Here is a 22,491-nt window from a genome sequence, read left to right as displayed (position 1 = left end):
CAGGCCATTCAGTCTTCTGCATGTTCCAACTAGATCTCCCTCATCCTTCTAAACTCCATCGAGTATAGATCCAGAGACATCAAACGTTCCTCATGTTAAGCTTTTCATTCCTGGGACCATTTTCCTGAACCTCCTTTGAACACGTTCCAGAGCCAATACATTCTGCCTGAGATGTAGGGCCCAAAACTGCTCACAATACTTTAAATGCGGTCTTTTATATTCAAGTTGTCTGTCAAAAAAAAGCCATAATTGCATTTGCCTTCCTAACTACTGATTCAACCTGCAAGTTTTCCTTGAGAGAATCCTGGACTAGAACTCCCAAGTCTCTTTGCACTTCAGATTTCTGAATTTTCTCTCTACTGGGTGTCCACTCATTGAGCAGATTCTATACAGAGAAAAATAGATTATTGGACTCGAGGAAATCACAAGAAGCAGGAACAAGTGCCCATTCAGCACATTGAGCTTGTTACATCATTCAGTACGATAATGGGTTTTAAGTCCACTTTCCCACCCTCTCCCATATCCCTTGTTTCTCTCTGAGATCAAAATTCGGTCAATCTCAGCCTTAAATAAATTCATGATGAATCATCCATAACTGTCTGGAGTAGGAAATTCCAAAAATTCACAATCCTGAGTGAAGAAATTTCTCTTTATTTCCTTTGTAAATGATTGACCCTTTATCCTGAGACTGTATCCCTGTCTTCCTGATTCTCCAATCAGCAGAAACAACCTATTACCATCCATTCTGTTGAGCCCCTTCAGAATCTTGTATGTTGCAATGAAATCATTTCTCATTCTTCTAAAATCCATAGAACATAGACCTAATTAGGATGGCACGGTGGCTCAGCGCCAGGGAGCCAGGTTCGATTCCAGCCTTGGGCGACTGTGTAGTTTACACATTCTCTCCGTGTCTGCATGGAGTTTCTCTGAGTGCTCTGGTTTCCTCCCACAATCCAAAGATGTGCAGGTTATGTGAATTGGCCATGCTAAATTGCCCGTAGTGTTCAGGGATGCGCAGGTTAGGTGCATTGGTCAGGCGTAAATATAGGGTAGGGGAATAGGTCTGGTTGGTTACTCTTCAAAGGGTCGGTATTGACTTGTTGGGCCAAAGGGCCTGTTTCCACACTGTCGGGATTCTAAACTTTTTTTCGCTCCCTTATCCAATCTAGTGAACTTTTGCTGTACTGCCTCCAGTGCAATTATATACTTCCTTAAATACAGAGATCAAAACTGCATGCAGTATTCCTGTTGTGGTCTCACCAAAACCCTGTGCAATTATAGCAGTTCTTTATTACGGTACTTCAGTCTGCTTCCAATAAATGAAGTTTGCTTTTCTAATTGTACACTGCACCTGCATACTCACTCTGTGTTCCTCATACGACTACACCAAAGCCTGTTTGAATACCAACATTTAGAAGTTCTGCATATTAAGAAAAAGTTCTGTTTTTAGCAACTTCACACCCAGTGATACAGAACTCAATGGGAAAGTGAAGCTGAAGTAGATGATAGCCATGTATGTATTGAACTGTGAAACAGGCTGCAAGAGCTGAATGGTGGACTCCATAATCCACTCGAGATCCCAGCACTGATCGACTCAGAGATATACAGCATGGAATCAGACACTTCGGTCCAACTCGCCCATGCCGACCAGATATCCTGACCTAATCTAATCTCATTTGCCAGCATTTGGCCCGTAACCCTCTAAACCCTTCCTATTCATATATCCATCCAAATGCCTTTTAAATGTTATAATTGTACCAGCCTCCACCACTTCCTCTGGCAGCTCATTCCATACACGCACCATCCTCTGCGTGAAATACTTGCCCCTTAGGTCCCTTTTAAATTTTTCCCCCCTCACTCTAAACCTAAGCCCTCTAGTTCTGGGCTGCCCCTCCCCAGGGAAAAGACTATCTATTTACCCTATCTATGCCCCTCATGATTTTATAAACTCCTCGGGCTTCTCATGTCTTCCTACTTTTTGTTGTTCTGTCGTTGGTGATGGTAACTCCCTCCCTAAATCTCACTACCTCTTCACCTCTCTCATCCTCCAAGGCACCCTTTCAAAGAGGTGGCTTCTCATCAAACTTATTACTTACTTGAAATTTGTTCTGGATGTAGGTTTGCTCGCTGAGCTGGAAGGTTTGTTTTCAGATCTTTCATCACCATACTAAGTAACCTCATCAGTGAGCCTCCAGCGAAGCGCTGGTGTTAGTGATCCACTTTATATTGTGTTTAGGTTTCCTTTGGTTGGTGGTCATTTTGTGGTGATGTCATTTCCTGTTCTTTTTCTCACGGGGTGATAAATGGGGTCTATCACGATGAGTTTGTTGATAGAGTTCCGATTGGAATGCCATGTTTCTAGGAATTCTTGTGCATGTCTCTGTTTGGCTTGTCCTAGGATGGATGTATTGTCCCAGTCGAAATAGTGTCCCTCCTCGTCTGTTTGCAAGGATACTCGTGGAGAAAGTGAGGTCTGCAGATGCTGGAGATCAAAGTTGAAACTTTATTGCTGGAACAGCACAGCAGGTCAGGCAGCATCCAGGGAACAGGAGATTCGACGTTTCGGGCACAGGCCCTTCTTCAGGAATGAGCAGAGAGTGTTCAGCAGGAGAAGATAAAAGGTAGGGAGGAGGGACTTGGAGGAGGGGAGTTGGAAATGTGATAGGTGGAAAGAGGTCAAGGTGAGGGTGATAGGTCGGAGTAGGATGGAGGCGGAGAGGTCAAGAAGAAGACTGCAGGTCAGGAAGGCGGTGCCGGGCTGGAGGGATCCGGCTGAGACAAGGTGGGGGGAGGGGGGATGAAGAAACTGGTGAAGTCCAAGTTCATCCCCTGCGGTTGGAGGGTTCCCAGTCGGAAGATAAGACGCTCCTCCTCCGACCGTCGGGTTGTTGTGGTTTGGCGGTGGATGAGTCCAATGACCTGCATATCCTCGGTGGAGTGGGAGGGGGAGTTGAAATGCTGTGCCACAGGTTGGTTGGGTTGGTTCGTCCGGGTGGCCCAGAGGTGCTCTCTGAATCGCTCCGCAAGTAGGCGGCCTGTCTCCCCAATATAGAGGAGGCCACACCGGCTGCAGCGGATGCAGTAGATGATGTGGGTGGAGGTGCAGGTGAATCTGTGGCGGATATGGAAGTTTCCCTTGGGGCCTTGGAGAGAAGTGAGGGGGGAGGTGTGGGCGCAAGTGTTGCACCTCCTGCGGTTGCAAGGGAAGGTGCCGGGAGTGGTGGTTGGGTCGGTGGGGGGTGTGGATCTGACAAGGGAGTCGCGGAGGGAGTGGTCTCTACGGAAAGCTGATAGGGGAGGGGAGGGAAATATATCCTTGGTGCTGGGGTCTGTTTGGAGGTGGCGGAAGTGACGGCGGATGATGCGCTGTACATGGAGATTGGTGGGGTGGTAGGTGAGGACCAGTGGGGTTCTGTCCTGGTGGCGGTTGGAGGGGCGGGGCTCAAGGGCGGAGGAGCGGGAAGTGGAGGAGATGCGGTGGAGGGCACCGTCGACCACGTCGGGGGGGAAATTGCGGTCCTTGAAGAAGGAGGCCATCTGTGTTGTACGTATTTTGAACTGGTCCTCCTGGGAGCAGATGCGGCGGAGACGAAGGAATTGGGAGAATGGGATGGCGTTTTTACAGGGGGCAGGATGGGAGGAGGTGTAGTCCAGGTAGCTGTGGGAGTCGGTAGGTTTGTAGTAGATGTCCGTGTTGATTCGGTCGCCTGAGATAGAAACAGAAAGGTCTAGGAAGGGGAGGGAGGATACTAGTGAGAGAGGGTTATGTCGTTTTGTGGCTAGTTGATGTTCAGGCAACCTGGTGGCTAGTTTTCTGCCTGTTTGTTCAATGTAGTGTTGTTACACTTCTTGCAAGGTATTTTGTAAATGACATTACTTTTGCTTGTTGTCTGTATAGGGTCTCAAGTTCATTAGCTGCTGTTCTAGTGTGTTGGTGGGTTTGTGGGCTACCATGATGCCAAGAGGTCTGAGTAGTCTGGCATTCATTTCGGAGATGTCTTTGATGTCGGGAAGAGTGGTTCGGGTTTCTGGACGTGTTTTTGTCTGCTTGTTTGGGTTTGTTGCTCAGAAGTCGGTGGGCTGTGTTCATTAGGTACCCATTCTTTTTTGAATACACTGTATAGGTGATTTTCCTCTGCTCTGCCTAGTTCCTCTGTGCTGCAGTGCGTGGTGGTTCGTTGAAATAATGTTCTAATGCAGCTTCATTTATGGATGTTGGGATGATTGCTTCTGTAGTTCAATATTTGGTCCGTATATCTTGTTTTTGTGTTGATGCTGGTTTAAAGTTCCCCATTGGCTGTTCACTCTACTGTGACATCTCGGAATGGCAGTTTGTTGTTTTCCTCCTCTTTTGTGAACTTTATGCCAGTATGGGTATTATTGATGGTCTTGAAGGTTTCCTATAATTTTTTTTGTTTCGTGATGACAAAGGTGTCATCCACGTATCAGACCCAAAGTTTGGGTTGGATGGTTGGCAAAGCTGTTTGTTTGAGTCTCTGCACTACTGCCTCTGCTAAGAACCCTGATAACAGATTTCACAGCAACAAACCCAAACAAGCAGACAAAACGCTTCCAGAAACCTTAGCTACTTTCCCTACATCAAAGACCTCTCGGAAATGACTGCCAGACTACTCAGACCTCTTGGCATCATGGTAGCCCACAAACCCACTAACACACTAAAACAGCAGCTAATGAACTTGAAAGACCTTATACAGACAACAAGCAAAACTAATGTCATTTACAAAATACCATACAAGAAGTGTAACAAACACTACATTGGACAAACAGGCAGAAAACTAGCCACCAGGATGCATGAACATCAACTAACCACAAAAAGACATGACCCGCTAACACTAGTATCCTTGCACACAGATGAGGAAGGATACTACTTTAACTGGGACAATACACCCATCCACGGACAAGCCAAACAGAGACACGTACGAGAATTTCTAGAAGCATGGCAATCCAACCGGAATTCTATCAACAAACTCATTGACTTGGATCCCATTTACCTGAGAAAAAGAACAGGAAATGACATCACCAACATAGGAAATGGTATCACCAACCCAAGGAAACCTAAACAAATAAATAGAAAGCGGATCACTAACACCAATACTTCACCGGAGGCGCTCAGATGATGTTACCTAGTATAGTGACCAAACGTCTGAAAATGAACCTTCCAGCTCAGCGAGCAAATCTAAATCTAGAACCTCAACCTGAGCTATAAATCTCAAATCTCACTGTCCTAATTGTACTTGCTGTGGCTCAGTCTCAGATTCCGTTCTGTGAAGTGTTCCTTTAGAGGTTAAAAGGTGCTATAGAAATATGAGATTTTGCTGATGTGATGTGTTTCCTATTTGCCAGATGTTATTTAAAAAGAACCTGTTTGTTATGGCCATCAATTTGGCGAAGAGTCACCATTTAGATAACGACGGACTGGCAGATATCTTCCGACAGTACGGTGACCACCTGTATGTGAAAGGGGATCATGACGGTGCCATACAGCAATATATCCGGTATGTGTAGACCCAGATTGGAAACAGTGGGTGGAGGGAGAGTGACAATAGAGAACAGCCAAGTTTCTGGCACTAATGCAATGAGGGGTACGTCAGGTTCCAAGTGATCAATTGTGTTAGGGGACTCTCTCGTCCGAGGCACAGACAGACATTTCTGTGGCCAGCAGAGAAAAATCAGAATGGTGTGTTGCCTCCCTGGTGCCAGGATCAAGGATGCATCAGAGAGGGTGTAGAATGTTCTCAAGGGGGATAGGGGCCAGCAAAGGATCATTGTCCACATTGGAACCAGTGACATAGGAAGAGGAAAGGATGAGATTCTGAAGGGGAAATATAGAAAGTTAAGCAGAAGTTTAAAAAGGAGGTCCTCGAGAGTAGTAATATTTGGATTGCTGCCAGTACAGGGTAGAAATACGAAGATAGAGCAGATGAATGCATGTCTAAGGAGCTGATGTATGGGAGAAGGATTCACATTTTTGGATCATTGGAATCTTTTCTGAGGTAGAAGTGACCTGTTCAAGAAGGACAGATTGCACCTGAATTGGAAGGGGACTAATATATACTGGCAGGGAGATTTGCTAGAGCCGCTTGGGAGGATTTAAACTAGTAAGGGGCGGATATCCCAGGCAAATAGTGAGGAAAGAGATCAATCTGAGACTGGTACAGTTGGGAAAGGGAGTGAGTCAGACAGGGACAAAACAGAGAACAGGTAGGACTGATAAGTTAAACTGCATTTATTTCAATGCAAGGGGCCTAACAGGGAAGGCAGATGAACTCAGTGCATGGTTAGGAACATGGGACTGGGATATCATAGCAATTACAGAAACATGGCTCAGGGATGGGCAGGACTGACAGTTTAATGTTCCAGGATACAAATGCTACAGGAAGGACAGAAAGGGAGGCAAGAGAGGAGGGGGAGTGGCGTTTTTGATAAGGGATAGCATTACAGCTGTACTGAGGGAGGATATTCCTGGAAATACATCCAGGGAAGTTATTTGGGTGGAACTAAGAAGTAAGAAAGAGAAGATCACCTTATTGGGATTGGATTATAGACCCCCTAATAGTCAGAGGGAAATTGAGAAACAAATTTGTAAGGAGATCTCTTATCTGTAAGAATAATAGGTTGGTTATGGTAGGGGATTTTAACTTTCCAAACATGGACTGCCATAGTGTTAAGGGTTTAAATGGAGAGGAGTTTGTTAAGTATGTTCAGAAATTTTTCTGATTCAGTATGTGGATGTACCTGCGAGAGAAGGTGCAAAACTTGACCTACTCTTGGGAAATAAGGCAGGGCAGGTGACTGAGGTGTCAGTGGGGGAGCGCTTTGAGGCCAGTGACCATAATTCTATTCGTTTTAAAATAGTGATGGAAAAGGATAGACCAGATCTAAAAGTTGAAGTTCTAAATTGGAGAAAGGCTAATTTTGACGTTATTAGGCAAGAAGTTTCAAAAGCTGATTGGAGGCAGATGTTCACAAGTAAAGGGACAGCTGGAAAATGGGAAGCCTTCAGAAATGAGCTACTGAGAGTCTCGAGACAGTATATTCCTGTTAGGGTGAAAGGAAAGGTTGGTAAGTGTAGGGAATGCTGGATGACTAAAGAAATTGAGGGTTTTGTTTAGAAAAAGAAGGAAGCATATGTCAGGCATAGACAGGGATAGATCGACTGAATCCTTAGAAGAGTTTCAAGGCAGTAGGAGTATACTTAAGAGGGAAATCAGGAGGGCAAAAAAGGGGACATGAGATAGCTTTGGCAAATACCGTTAAGGAAAATCCAAAGGGTTTTGACAAATACATTAAGGACAAAAGAGTGACGCGGGAAAGAATAGGGCCCCTCAAAGATTCCTGAAGAAGGGCCTGTGCCCAAAACGTCGAATCTCCTGTTCCCTGGATGCTGCCTGACCTGCTGTGCTGTTCCAGCAATAAAGTTTCAACTTTGATCTCCAGCATCTGCAGACCTCACTTTCTCCCCTCAAAGATCAGCAAGGTGGCCTTTGTGTGGAGCTGCAGGAGATGGGGGAACTACTAAACGAGTATTTTGCATCAGTATTTACTGTGGAAAAGGACATGGAATATATAGATTGTAGGGAAATAAATGATGACATCTTGAAAAATGTCCATATTACAGAGGAGGAAATGCTGGATGTCTTGAAACGCACAAAGGTGTATAAATCCCCAGGACCTGATCAGGTGTACCCTAGAATTCTGTGGGAAGCTAGGGGAGTGATTGCTGGGCTCCTTGCTGAGATATTTGTATAATCGATAGTCACAGGTGAGGTGCCGGAAGACTGAACGTTGACTAAAGTTGTGCCACTATTTAAGAATAGGGTCAAGCCAGGGAATTATAGACCAGTGAGCCTGATGTCGGTGGTGGGCAAGTTGTTGGAGGGAATCCTGAGGGACAGGATGTACGTGTATTTGGAAAGGCAAGGACTGATTAGGGATAGTCAATATGGCTTTGTGCGTGGGAAATCATGTCTCTCAAGCTTGATGAGTTTTTTGAAGTAACAAAGCGGATTGAAAAGGGCAGCGAGGTGGATGTGATCTATATGGACTTTAGTAAGGCGTTCAACAAGGTTCCTCATGGGAGACTAGTTAGCAAGGTTAGAACTCATGGAATTCAGGGAGAACTCGCCATTTGGATATAAGAACTGGGACAAAGGTAGAAGACAGAGGGTGGTGGTGGAAGGCTATTTTTCAGACTGGAAGCCTGAGACCAGTGGAGTGCCATAAGGATCAGTGCTGGCTCCACTACTCTTTGTCATTCATATAAATGATTTGGATGTGAGCATAAGAGGTATAGTTTGTAAGTTTGCAGATGACACCAAAATTGGAGGTGTAGTGGACAGCGAAGACGGTTACCTCACATTACAATGGGATCTTGATCAGATGGCCCATTGGGCTGAGGAATGGCAGATGGGGTTTAATTTAGATAAATGTGAGGTGCTGCATTTTGGAAAAGCAAATCAGAATAGGACTTATACACTTAATGGTAAGGTCCTGGGGAGTGTTGCTGAGCAAAGAGACCTTGGAGTGCAGGTTCATAGCTCCTTGAAAGTAGAGTCACAGATGGATGGGATGGTGAAGCGGGTGTTTGGTATGCTTTCCTTTAGACATAGACATAGAACATTACAGCGCAGTACAGGCCCTTTGGCCCTCGATGTTGCACCACCCTGTCATATTAATCTGAAGCCCATCCCACGTGCACCATTCCATGTACGTCCATTTGCCTGTCCAATGATGAAGGATGTTATGAAACTTGAAAGGGTTCAGAAAAGATTTACAAGGGTTGGAAGAATTGAGCAATAGAGAGTGGTTGAACGGGCTGGGGCTGTTTTCCCTGGAGCTTCGGAGGGTGAGGGGTGACCTTTTGGAGGTTTATAAAATCATGAGGGGCATGGATAGGATAAGTAGACAAAGTCTTTTCCCTGGGGTGGGGGAGTCTAGAACTATAGGGCAAAGGTTTAGGGTGAGAGGGGCAAGATATCTAAGGGGGTAACTTTTTTTCACGCAGAAGGTGGTACGTGTATGGAATGAGCTGCCAGAGGAAGTGATGGAGGCTGGTACAATTGCAACATTTAAAAGGCATTTCAATGGGCATATGAATAGGAAGGGTTTGGAGGGATATGGGCCGGATGCTGGCAAATGGGACTAGTTTGGGTTGGGATATCTGGTCGGCATGGACGGGTTGGACTGAACGGTCTGTTTCCATCTGTACATCTCTATGACTATATAAAAGAGACCCAAGGGGCAACTTTTTCACGCAGAGGGTGTAGGGGATGAGCTGCCAGAGGAAATGGTGGAGGCTGGTACAATTTAAAAGGCATTTGGATGGGTATATGAATAGGAAGGTTTTAGAGGGATATGGGCCAAGTGTTGGCAGGTGGGGCTGTATTTGGGTTGGGATGTTTGGACGGCATGGACGAGTTGGACTGAAAGGTCTGTTTTCGTGCTCTACCTCTGTATGACTCTATTTGGTTTGTCAGACATTGAAAAGAACCTGTTTCCGTGAGCTGTTGTATCTCAGCTGAAGACCAGCGTTGGCGTGGAACATAACCCATCGTGAACTGCTGCCCTTCAGAAGGCAGAGTCTGTGGGAGACATGATTGCCTCCCCCACCAACTGCCCACCACACACCCTCTCTTCACCCCTCTCCCCCAAACTCCCTGCCCCATCTTCATGGTGAGCCATAACCAAAGTTGCATCCAATTTCATGGGAGAAGCTGCATCATGGTTTTTGTCACTGGGCTCGTACCCCATCGGCCCAGGCTTAAATTGAACAGGATTTATATCCCACACTGGCAAGCTGGTTAATTGTAAATTCCATTAATAATATTTGGAAATGATCATATATTGCTGATCATGACAATCTAGTTCACTGATGTCCCCTAGGAAAGGAAATCTGCTGTCCCTTACCCAGTTTGGTCTACATGTGATTCCAGACTCACAACAATGCAGGCAACTCTTAACTGCCCTCTGCAATAGCTGAATGAGCCAGTCAGTCAGGGGGAAATTCGGGATGGCCAACAAGTGCTGGCCCAGTCAGTGACCCGTACATCTGCGAGGAAAAAAAATAGTTTTAAAAGAAAAAGTAACAGAGTACATGCAAACACCACCAATTTCCTCCTTTCCACCTTGCCTATATTTGAGTTATTGTTGCCAGCTGCTGAGTTATTCATTTGCAATTTCCTATGCACACATTCACATGCTTCAGAGTACACTGTCAGTTTGTTTTCCTCACCTTTCCTAGGATCCAGGAAATTGTAAACACACCCACATCCATGAAAAAATATATACTTTCTGGTAGGAATCTCTGTCTATTTCTTTAATTGTTGCAGTTCCTGGTGAGTTAGAATTCCCAGCTCCCGCCCCTCTTGCCATGTCAACCAAGATCTCGAACACCACCCGTCCCCTGTCCCTGCTGTCCAGACTGAGGAACATGTCACACAGTCAGGCGAATGCAGCATGCTGGGTTTGTTTCATTACGGCAGTAAACCTCTTCCTCCTTGCTGTCCACAGCACCATCGGGAAGCTGGAGCCATCATATGTGATACGGAAGTTTCTGGATGCGCAGCGGATCCACAACCTGACAGCATATCTTCAGGCCCTGCACCGTCAGTCACTGGCCAATGAGGACCACACAACGCTTCTACTCAACTGTTACACGAAACTGAAAGACAGCTCCAAACTTGAGGAGTTCATCAAAGTAAAGTCAATGTGTTCTGACTCTCTCCTTCCCATGAACTGTAGTGCTCAGTACAGAATCAGCTGACTCTTTGGTAGTGAGGAAACATAAATAGCACGTTGACCTTTTGTAGCAGTAAGATTCATTCAGTGTCCTAAGCTGGAAACTCTCGGTGAACACTGACCACTGGGTGTGAAGCAGTCACCTGCCTGAAATGGTTTGTGTTTAACTAATGCAGTCATTTTGCCCGCTCAAATATTTCCGGGCATGGTTTCCCTCAGATGTTAGAAGTACACATTTGATAAGATACTTCACAGTCAATGGGGCAAATACAGTCATCAATCATGTGAAACATTAATAATGCCATAGTTTACATGCAGGGCAGCTGAAGAGTACTGTTAACAATATCTCCTGACAGCTTGAGATGAACTGATTTAAGATTCCAGTGGTTTAAAGAGGAGGAGCCGGGGGTGGGTCCTGTAGGCAGGTACAGCTTCTCAATGGTGTCACAGAAATGCAGGGTTTTTTAGTTGTAAATATCAGTGAAGTAGATTGGGCAGCAGTTCATTGTAAGATTTGACTTTTGCGTGTTGACTAGTTTATTATTCCCTTTCATCCCAGACCAGTGATAATGAGGTCCACTTTGATGTTGAAACTGCAATCAAGGTGCTGCGTCAGGCAGGTTATTACAGACATGCTGTCTATCTGGCTGATAAACACTCTCACCACGAGTGGTACCTCAAGATCCAGCTCGAGGATATCAAGGTAGCTATATCCATGTCCAGCTGCTCCTTCCTCAGTAATCACACACTGCTCCTCATGCTGAAATACAAAAGGGATTGGAGATTGTACTGCTGCTGCTATCTACACGCTGGTCATATCTACCCCATTCGATTTCTCACATTGTCCTGAATCCTGTTTTCTACATCCTGTCACCTGATTCTCTCCATTCACGTATTTTTGTCATCAAATATTGCAGTATCTCCATTCCACTGCTTGGAAGATTAATCAATTAAAAGTTGGTGTGTAACTAATAGCAGATGAATTTGCCATTTGATAGTTATGGAGTTGACTGTTTAATTGTACCTGAAGATATCATGTGCTCCACTCCATCAGCCCCCTCCCATCTCTCACTCAAAACATTGAGCTTTGTTATGACACACACGTGGGATTGGGTGATAACTTGGGCACATTAGGTAGAGCTACCCCACATTATCCTTCCATTGTCTTCTCACCAGATTCTCCACCTCCCCATACGTATTGTCTGATTCATCATCATCCCTTGAGTCTAAAACTGATTCACCACCATATCTGACAGTTTCAGACGAAGAGGTTCTATCCGTGATTCTGAAATCCTGGTTTTATTTATTTTCCCTCTGAGCCCCTATTGCAGACCTTTGGCTCTTGGAATTGTTTTCTCTTCACAGAACTACCAGGAAGCCCTGTGCTACATTGGGAAGCTGCCCTTTGACCAGGCAGAGAGGAACATGAAGAATTATGGCAAGACACTCATGCACCATGCTCCAGATGAGACCACTGAGCTACTGAAAATCCTGTGTACAGATTACAGAGCCAGCGGAGAGCTACCAGCAGAGACAGAATCTGCAGGAAGAAACAAGAATAAGGTACGGATGAAGCCCTTTCCCTTTCTGTCGTAAAGTGCACCACAGAAGGAGGCTCTGTCACCCATTATGCGTGTGCTATCTTCATAAAAGAGTTGTTTCAGTTCCAAAGCGCCCCCGCCCCCCATCCATGCCTTTCCCCTGAACCCTGTGAATTTTCAGCTGTTTATCTGAACCCATTATTGAACTTGCTGCTTCAGACAGCTCATTCCAGATGATGATACTCTCAATGCACTTATTAAAAACCCTTGTCTCTCCTTGGTTGTTGCCCGTGCCATCACTGAAACTAGTTTCTCATTTACTCAGTCAAACCTCTTATCCTTCGAAAATCTACTATCAATACTGTGGGCGGCGCGGTGGCACAGTGGTTAGCACTGCTGCCTCACAGCGCCAGACACCCGGGTTCAATTCCCGCCTCAGGCGGCTGACTGTGTGGAGTTTGCACATTCTCCCCGTGTCTGCGTGGGTTTCCTCCGGGTGCTCCGGTTTCCTCCCACAGTCCAAAAATGTGCAGGGTCAGGTGAATTGGACATGCTAAATTGCCCGTAGTGTTAGGTGCAGGAGTAAATGTAGGGGAATGGGTCTGGGTGGGTTGCGCTTCGGCGGGTCGGTGTGGACTTGTTGGGCCGAAGGGCCTGTTTTCACACTGTAAGTAATCTAATCTAAAAAAAAAAATACTCTGCTTAATTTTCTGTGCTCCAGCTTCATCAGTCTTTTCACATATCCGAAGTCCAACATCCCTGGGACCATTCTGGTGAATCTCCTCCCTCAGGATTGACATTCTTCGTTTTTGGCTTGTGTTTTCTCATTTTAGGCAAACTCTGAGGAGTTTATTTCAATCTTTGCCAACAACCCACGGGAGCTGAAGAATTTCTTGGAGCATATGATCCAGGTTCAGGCGAACTCCCCACAGGGTGTGTACGATACTCTGCTCGAACTCAGGCTGCAGGACTGGGCCCATGAGGAGGATGTTCAGGTTTGAACTGTTTGTCTTTTACCTGATGTGCGCTGATGGGATTTTCCCCAGTATAGACAATCTCCTCCTCTTTCTCCAGTTTAGTGCGGGGATGTGGGTTTAGTGTGTTTTTTATCCTGCTCCAGCAAATCACCTCGTCCCAGCTTAAGCATTTTCGTTGCTGTGCAGGTTCCCATTTTTATCACACTACCCTTGCTGGGGCTTCAGAGATATTCCAAATTTATTGGGAAGATTCCCATATACATTTGTGCGCCACGATGCTCTTAGAAATTTTCTGCATTTACTAATGGCTCGATGACATAGAGTTATATCAAATGTTGTGCATAGAAAAACGGCACATGCCCCATTCAGCTATTCTGTACCAACATGTGCTCTATGTGAAACCTCCTAACATTTCCAGAAGACAGTACAGAACAGTCCCTTGAGCCCATTGAGTTTACACCAACAAAAAAAAACTCTAAATTAGTGCAAGTCCCATTTGGCAGCACTCGGCCAACAGCCTCGAGTGTTATGATACTTCGTGTCCATCCAAGTATTTTATTAAAGTTTGTGAGGTTTCCTGCCTCAACCTCCCTCCCAGACTGTGTATTCCAGATTCCCACTACCCTCAAATTCCCTTTAAATTCCTAACCTTTAGGTTAATATTATGGCCCCTCATTATTATCCTTCAATTGAGGGGAACAGCTGCTTTTTATTATCCATCCTGTCCATGCCCTTCATAATCTTACACACTTCAATCAGGTGTCACACACACTCCCCTCCAACCCCTGGTAATCCAGCCTCTCTTCATAGTTGAAGCATTCAATTCGGATCACCATGCTGGTGAATGCACACAGTGCTCCAGCTGTGACCTGACCAAAATTCTATACAACTTCAACATAACTTTCCCACTCTTATACCACAACTGATAAAGGCAAATGTCCAGTATACTGCCTTGACTTCCCGAATAAACTGCCTTCTGCCTTCGGGGATCTTTGGAGAAGGGTGGCACGGTGGCTCAGTGGTTAGCACTGCTGCCTCACACTGCCAGGGATCCGTGTTCAATTCCACCCTCGGGTGATGGTCTGTGTGGAATTTACATGTTCTCCCCATGTCTGCGTGGGTTTCTTCTGGGTGTTCCGGTTTCTTCCTGTCAAAGATGTGTAGGTTAAATAGATTGGCCATGCTAAATTACCAATGGCAAATGTATGGTTACAGGGATAGAGTAGGGGGATAGGATGCTCTTCAGGAAGAGTTGGTGTGGTTTTATTGCGCTAAATGGTCTGTTTCCACACGATAGGGATTCTAAGTATCTCGAAATCCCTCTGTTCAGCTAAAGCTTCTTTGTGTCCTGCCATTTAGTGCCATAGTGTCCTCCTCATTCACTGCAACAATATAACTCACTTTTACTTTCATCTTCAAAATATATTCAGCTTCCTGTTAAGTGTAACTCTGCATTTCACCTCAGGGCAATGGCAGCCAGTTCACTGTTAACCTGGATAAAGAGGATTCAACTGAATTTTGATTTCTTGGTGACTATCTTAAATTGGTGGCCTCAAGTTTTGGAAACATTCCCTGCATTACTTTATCAAACCCATTTATAATTGTAGAGAAAAACTCACTCCCAATCCCTCTGTGTCCTTCTCTCGGGTGAAGAGAAGCAGCTTTCCTGATCGCTATCTCTCAGTTTTGTATCATCTTATAAATCTGTATTGCATGTCCTCCATTATCTTTTTTTTAAATAAACTCTATGTAGTATTCTAAGTATGGCCTAACCAAGATTTGATATGAACTAGCTTCTCTACTTCTCAATTCCCACATGTACAAATTTTGCTTTTATTATGGCCTTATTATCTGTCATTATCTTTAGTTATTTATGTATTGAGCTCCCAGTTCCCTTTGCTGCTTCATATAATTTAGATTGTGCATTTTGAAAAAAAATTAAAACCTCACTTCCAAACTGGTGGCCTCAGCCATCCAGAATGGCAACGTAGCAAACACATGGGAATAACTCTGCCTACAAGTGTCTCTCAAATCCACATACCATCCTGACTTGGAGTAATAAAACTATTCCTTCACTTTTGCTGGGTCAGAATCCTGGAGTCCCTTCCTAAAAGCATTTTGATGAAACCCACATCACAATAACAACAGCGGTTCAAGAAGGCACCATCTTCTTCAGGGCAACAATAAATGCTAGCCCAGCCAGCAATGCTCACATCCCATTAAAGAATAAATTGTCTATATTAACACTTGCTGCTACTTGTAACATAATTCTGCAAGTTAATTAATGTTTGCTTATGTTATTTATTGCACTCATCCTTTGTATTGACCACTCTATCCATCCCAGACCACCAACATTTGGTGTCATCCAGAAATGTAGAATATTATCTAGCATTTTAACATGACCAATATCACTTCAAATCCAGCCCAGGGATGGTGGGTCTGGAGGGACAGTCTGAGGTCTTTATGCTTCCAGTCTGTTATTAGAAATTACTGAATTGCAGTTCAGCATTCCTCCTGCTGTGTATTAAATGGTTATTTCTGTTACATTTCCCAATCAGGTGAAGAAGCGACTGCAGGAAGATGCGATGAGTCTGTTGAAGAGTGGTTTATTTAAAGCTGTCTTTGACAAGGCGTTGGTGCTGTGCCAAATGCACAATTTCAAAGACGGAGTGTTGTACCTGTATGAGCAGGGCCGACTGTGAGTGCAGAATGAGATCACTTGTATTTCGGAAATGCTGTGATATTCTCACCCAGGACTGGAACAATGGTGCCTTTGTGTTTTATAATTTACAGCTGGTCAGAGGCTGACAGAGAGCAGACATTTGAATTGGCTTCATTTGCAGAGAAACAACAAACAAGGAAATCAGGATTTGAGCCATCACTGGAGCAGAACACTGCACCAGACAGCCTCAGCACAAATTTAAAATCTATGTAAGCGCAGGAGGAAATGGATTCACCAGTCACTTTTGAGAAAAGCTCCATTTTTGATGGAATTAGGAAATATAGCCAAACTGGTGGAATTCTTAATGAGTACCAGAGCTCAGCTGTACAGGTTTTGAACGCAACAGTTTGTGTCTAAAAAGCACCTTTCAATGTAATTTATCCTATAGGATCAGAACCTGATGAAAATTGACACCAAGCCAAAAAAGATGTTATGATGAGTAAGGTCCTGGTCAAAGACTTTTAAGGACTGTTGTAAGGGAGCAGAGAAAGTTAGAGCTGGAGAGTTTTAAGAAACGAATTCCAAAGCTTAGTAGAGCAGGCAGCTGAAGGCATGGTCCAGTGAGAAGGCAGACGGTCAGATTTTGTGGGAAGGGGTGAACCAGTACGGAAGGTTGTACCTACCAGAGGTTGAGGTGAGGCCATGCAGGATTTCACAAATCTCTTGGACAGAGATATTCCCTGATGTGTGGGTTCTTGGGATCAGCCCTGTGACTGTGGGCAGCACCACCCTCTCTGCATGAGGAGGTCAGGGTTCATGTCCCTTTGGAAAGATTTGAACATAAAATCTAGCCTGACATTCTTTCAGTCTCAATATTCCTGGAGTGTTGCATTGTCCAAGACTGCACTCTTGGGTAGATGTAAAAGATCCCCTGGCACTGTTTAAGAGAGCACAGAAGTTGTGCCCAGTGTCCTGACCAATATTTATCCCTCAATCAACGTTTCAACAAAAGACTAGTCATCGCCAACTTGCTGTTTTTTGGGATCTTGCTGTGCTGAAATTGGCTGCTGGGTTTCCTACATTACAACAATAACAGCACTTCAAAGACAGTTGGTTAATTGGTAATAAAACACTGGCCCTGAGTCTGTGACAGATGTTATATAAAACACTGGCCCTGAGCCTGTGACAGATGTTATATAAAACACGGGCCCTGAGCCTGTGACAGATGTTATATAAAATACGGGCCCTGAGCCTGTGACAGATGTTATATAAAACACTGTGGTCGTGAGCCTGTGACATGTTATATAAAACACTGGCCCTGAGCCTGTGACAGATGTTATATAAAACACTGGCCCTGAGCCTGTGACAGATGTTATATAAAACACGGGCCCTGAGCCTGCAACAGATGTTATATAAAACACTGTGGTCGTGAGCCTGTGACAGATGTTATATAAAACACTGGCCCTGAGACTGTGACAGATGTTATATAAAACACTGTGGTCGTGAGCCTGTGACAGATGTTGTATAAAACACTGGCCCTGAGACTGTGACAGATGTTATATAAAACACTGTGGTCATGAACCTGTGATAGATGTTATATAAAACACTGTGGTCGTGAGCCTGTGACAGATGTTATATAAACATGAATCTTTGTTTCTGTAGTAAGGTCGCTGATGAGGAGAGGTGGGGAGGAGAGGGTCTTGTCTGTGTCTCACCTCTGTTCCAAGTTGTGGATGCTTTCCCTCAGATACCAGCAGATAATGCATTATCATATGCAAAACGATGAGTATGCCAAGGTGATCGAGACATGTGAGCGGTACGGGGAGCAAGAGGCCTGCCTCTGGGAACAAGCACTTGGATACTTTGCACGGAAGGAGGAGGATTGTAAGGAATACATCAGCAGTGTGCTGAGGTACATCGACAGGAACAACCTGATGCCTCCCCTGCTGGGTAAGACTGAGTCTCCTCACTGGGTAGTCTCAGACTATCCATTTTGTTCTGTGGGTGGCAAACCATGATCCCTGCCCCTCCCCTGTCAATCTGACATGTGAAAAGCAGTCAGTTGTATCATCACTGCAGAAACTGTTGGCTCCTGCAGCATTGCATAATAGAAAATGTAGCCACAGAGTAACTAGCACAGAGTTTAGTAGCAAAGCCTCAGATGCTATGTGTACATGTATACACACTGAGAGTCCTCTCTGACTAAATTAATTTAACAAACATTTCAGTAACCAAGGAGATGAAAGACCGCTTCCTCTCCTGCGGCTTCTCTCAACAAAGATTAAAGGTCACATCCACACACCATGTGACAATACATCAAGGTCACATGATCAGCAATGATGTTTATTACATTTTACTAATTTGGACCGAGTTCATTACATCTGATTTCCCAGTTTCCTGCATATGGTCAGTGAATTGATCAACACTGTATTACAGCAACAGAAACACGCATGACAAAAATATGAAATTCTGTTCAACAAGACTTTCCTTTGAGAGCTGACCACTGCCAGACACTAGATCACTTTATGATATTGTAAAGGTTTCTTTAAAACCTTTGATATGTGGGCCTCCTGTTGGAGTAATTGTCTTCCATGCTTTACAATGACCAGATTGTAAATGGTGGGAGTATAGCATGGTTGTACAGTTGGCAAGCAAAAGAAATCTGAGTTCTGGGGAGGGATGGTGCACATTACTGCACAGCCTGGTCACATTTAATCAGGTGCTAAGAAAATGGTCTTCTCAGAGTTGTCCCGAAGAAGGCCATTCGACCTATTGCACTCTCTCTCGGGTCTTTGACATTACAAACAAATGTCTCTTACAACCAGGGGGTGGTGATGGTACAGTGGTATTATTGCTGGACTGTTAATCTAGAGACCCAGGTAATGTTTTGGGGACACGTGTTCAAATCCTGCCACATCAGATGGTGGAATTCTAATTCAATAAAACAAAAATCCGTCATCCGCAGTCTAATGATGACCAACTATCACTGAATATCAGAAAAACCTGTCTGGTTCACTAACATCCTTTAGGGAAAGAAGCTTGCTATCCTTACCTGGTCTGTAGTAGTGACTCCAGACCCACAGCAATGTGGCTGGCTCATAACTGCCCTCTGGGCAATTAGGAATAGGCAATAAATGCTGCTTGGCCAGTGACGCCCTCATCCCATGAACGAATTAAAAAGAAACTTACCTTCTAAAAGCTGTTGGAGATTCTGCTGTTCCATTAAGCACAGATTCATAAATCTGAGACTTTCCATGTATCTCTCCTTTCCCCTCCTCCCACCTTTGCAGTTGTACAGACACTGGCTCACAACTCAACAGCCACACTCTCAGTCATTAAGGATTATCTCATTAATAAGCTACAGCAAGAAAGTGACCACATTGCTGAAGATGAGCGAAGGATCAAACAATATCGCGAAGAAACCAAGAAAATCCAGGAGGAGATTGAAGAACTAAAAAGCAGGTAAATGAGCGTAAAGCAGCCAAAATGCTGCTTTGCTGCATTACTGTGGTAGTGGGGGGATGGGGTGGTCTCTGACTGCATCTCATAGGTTGCACTTATAATTCAAGCCCCTAATGTCCAGCACAATTGAGACAACTCAAACGTGTTGGTGTTTTGCACAACTTATTTTTGTTCATAATTTTAATGCTTGTCTGCGTATTGTTTTGTTGTGTTCATTTTCCAAGTGCTTCGGAGTCATGTAACTCTGTCTCTGGGCCACAGAAGAGAGAGATTTCAGCAACCCCATCTCCAAGAAGCAGAAACTCATCTTGAGCTTGGTGTAATTGTGTGCTGAGAGGAAAGATCCTTTCCCCAGTTAATGTGAAAGCTCGTGCTTTCTGATGCTAGTTTTTTATTATTTTCACTTCTGTTCCCTCGCGCTCCTGAACTGATGCATTGTTAATTGTGAGAGCCTGTTCCAGGCATCTGTCTTGAAATCAGTAATATTCTGTGCTCTGCCTGGAATGCTGGAGTTATCAGACTATTGTTTGTTGTCAGTGCAAAGATCTTTCAGAAACCCAAGTGCAGCATGTGTAACAGTCCCCTGGAACTGCCCTCTGTCCACTTCCTGTGTGGCCACTCCTTCCACCAACACTGCTTTGAGAGTTATGCAGAGCATGATTCGGAATGTCCAACCTGCATGCCTGAAAACCGGAAAGTAATGGACATGATCCATGCCCAGGAACAGAAGCTGGATCTTCACGACAAGTTCCAACATCAGGTAAACATCACATATGAGGGGCTCAGGGGAACAGGACTCTCATGGATTTGACAAACAACTTAATCGTGAGGTCCATGACGGTTGGTCCTAACAATGTGTCTCCTTATATCCAGCTTGTGCAGGAAACAGTGGTTAGTGATTTCCACACAGACATATACATGCAACCTCCCCCCCCCCCGCCTCATAGACACACAAGCAAATCACCCCCCACACAGACACATGCAAAGCTCTCCACTCACACACATGCAAACCCCCCCCACACACACACACGCAAAACCCCCCCACACACACACAAAACCCCCACACAGACATGCATGCAAACCCCCCGCACACAGACATGCACGCAACCCCCACCCCACACAGACACACATGCAAACCACCCCCCACACAGACACACATGCAAACCAACCTCCCCCACTCAGACACACGCAAACCCCCCCCTCCACACACGCAAAACTCCCTACATCGACACATACGCAAGCCCCCCCACACACGCAAACCCCCCACACAAGTCAGCCAATCTCCACAGTCAGCACGTTAATGACCAATGACTTGGCAGGCGTGTGTGCGAAGTTTTTGCATGCACGGATAGGGTTTACAAGCACATACGCAAACCCCCCCCCCAAGACACACGCGCACACACACACACACCCTACCCGTGCATTCAAATACTACGTGTACATGCCTGCCGGGTCATTGGTCATTAATGTGCTGCCTGTGGAGATTGGCTGACTTGGGTCTGCACCTCAGATTGTTCATCCTTCATTTAAAGCCTGGTATTTCCCCCGAACATAGGGTACTGATTGTACTGTATTACGTAGGGTACTGATTGTACTGTATTACTAACCTGTTTTTTTTTGCCTGTTCCTTCTGATGCCCTCTATTTATTTGTCTCCAGCTGAAGTGTTCAAAGGATGGATTCTCAGTCATTGCAGATTACTTCGGCCGTGGGGTCTTCAATAAACTGACACTAATCACAGACCCTCTCCCTGGGAGAGCAGGCACTGCAAACCTTGATGTGGGACTCCAGAGGGACTTGTTGATACACACAAAGAGAACATCTTAAGGACACAAACCAATACCTGCACCTTTATCCAACACTTTTTAAAAACTCATGTTGAACACCTATAATCATGACTCAGTGACAGAGACTTCAGTGATGAGTCTGTGTGTTTGATGTGAATCACTGAAACCACATTTAATTGAATGTGACTCTCAATAAGCATTGACCATGGATTTAACCACTGAGGGCCCTGATACTATGTTACTATTGACTGGAGAAAGACCAATCCCTCCAGCTCCATATTGGGAGAAGGCTGGCTCCATTAACTTTAAGTTGAAAGTGATTTCGGAGTACACATTGCCATGTACAGAGTGATACTGGGTCACAAATCCAGTAAGATCCATAAAGGAGGAGTGCATCACTTATGCATCAGGGATGTTCCGGGTGGTATGCAGCTGAACTGTCAATTGGCTAATGTTAGATTATCTCAGTTTGAGGTTTTACCTCCTGGGGTACCACCAAATAAATACTCATTAGTGACAGTTCTGTGAAATGCTTCTCCTCTTCCCTGGCCGTTGACCAGAACACTGGAGAAAATCCTACAAATCATGACTCTAATGATTGCACCAAACTCCTCTGCATTAAATCCATCCCCTTCAATCAATGACTCTGCCAATGAAATAGAACCACAGCGCCTAATGTAGGAGATACCTCCTCGCAGGACTGGGAAGCATGAATAATGTTTTCTCCTCCAATCACCTGACTTAAAGTGCTTGATGTTGGCCATCATTATTTTGGCAGCAGAGAGGAGGGTGCAACTGTGATGATTGTGTTCTGTATGACTCTGCCAAAGCAGTTTAGCACTCTTGTGATTCAGCTTCACATGTTTTCTAGAGTGTCTCTGACCTCGCAGCATTGTGAAATGTACCACTTCCTTCTTACTTTCATATCTTCCCCATCAGGATCCTTCCTGATTTATTTGTGACACACTTACATCCAATTCTTGTATTTTCTGCTATTATCCTGGTCTATGCATGTCTCTGTTTTTAATACATTGTACCCGCACAAAACTTAAAAAAAAACTTCAGAATTTGGAAATGTGAATAAAGAATACAGCAGTAATTGAATTGAGATTCTTAGTTATCTGTATGAAAAATCCAGTCACAGAGTTGTATTTATAAAAACGTCCCAGGGTGCTGCATAGGAATGTTATGAGGAAAAAAAATTTGAGAACAAACTACATTAGGAAATCTTAGGAGTGGTGGCCAAAGGCTTGTTCTTGGGGTACTTGAGAGGAGCAGTGGGTGTTTTGGGGAGGGAATTTCAGA

At 44.7% G+C, this 22,491-nt stretch overlaps 1 protein-coding gene across 3 annotated transcripts in view; it reads left to right on the top strand.

Annotated features, from left to right (window-relative positions):
- Positions 1-22,290, top strand: part of vps11 (VPS11 core subunit of CORVET and HOPS complexes) — a 41,246-nt gene extending 18,956 nt beyond the window's left edge. For all 3 annotated transcript variants that reach the window (XM_087976309.1, XM_087976307.1, XM_087976308.1), the window contains 10 exons: positions 5,365-5,516; positions 10,531-10,717; positions 11,318-11,461; positions 12,124-12,321; positions 13,133-13,294; positions 15,835-15,974; positions 17,686-17,888; positions 19,229-19,400; positions 19,938-20,160; positions 21,059-22,290. In XM_087976309.1, coding sequence (XP_087832435.1) covers positions 5,365-5,516; positions 10,531-10,717; positions 11,318-11,461; positions 12,124-12,321; positions 13,133-13,294; positions 15,835-15,974; positions 17,686-17,888; positions 19,229-19,400; positions 19,938-20,160; positions 21,059-21,226 — 1,749 coding nt within the window. In that variant the 3' untranslated portion in view covers positions 21,227-22,290. The remainder of the gene's footprint in view (positions 1-5,364; positions 5,517-10,530; positions 10,718-11,317; positions 11,462-12,123; positions 12,322-13,132; positions 13,295-15,834; positions 15,975-17,685; positions 17,889-19,228; positions 19,401-19,937; positions 20,161-21,058) is intronic.
- The last annotated feature ends 201 nt before the right edge of the window (positions 22,291-22,491 follow it).

Source organism: Chiloscyllium plagiosum, unplaced genomic scaffold, assembly GCF_037043375.1.
Source record: "Chiloscyllium plagiosum isolate Xiang-an unplaced genomic scaffold, Cpla_swu_hap1 HiC_scaffold_29, whole genome shotgun sequence".
Taxonomy (NCBI): Eukaryota; Metazoa; Chordata; class Chondrichthyes; order Orectolobiformes; family Hemiscylliidae; genus Chiloscyllium; species Chiloscyllium plagiosum.
This window is presented reverse-complemented; position numbering and strand designations above follow the sequence as displayed.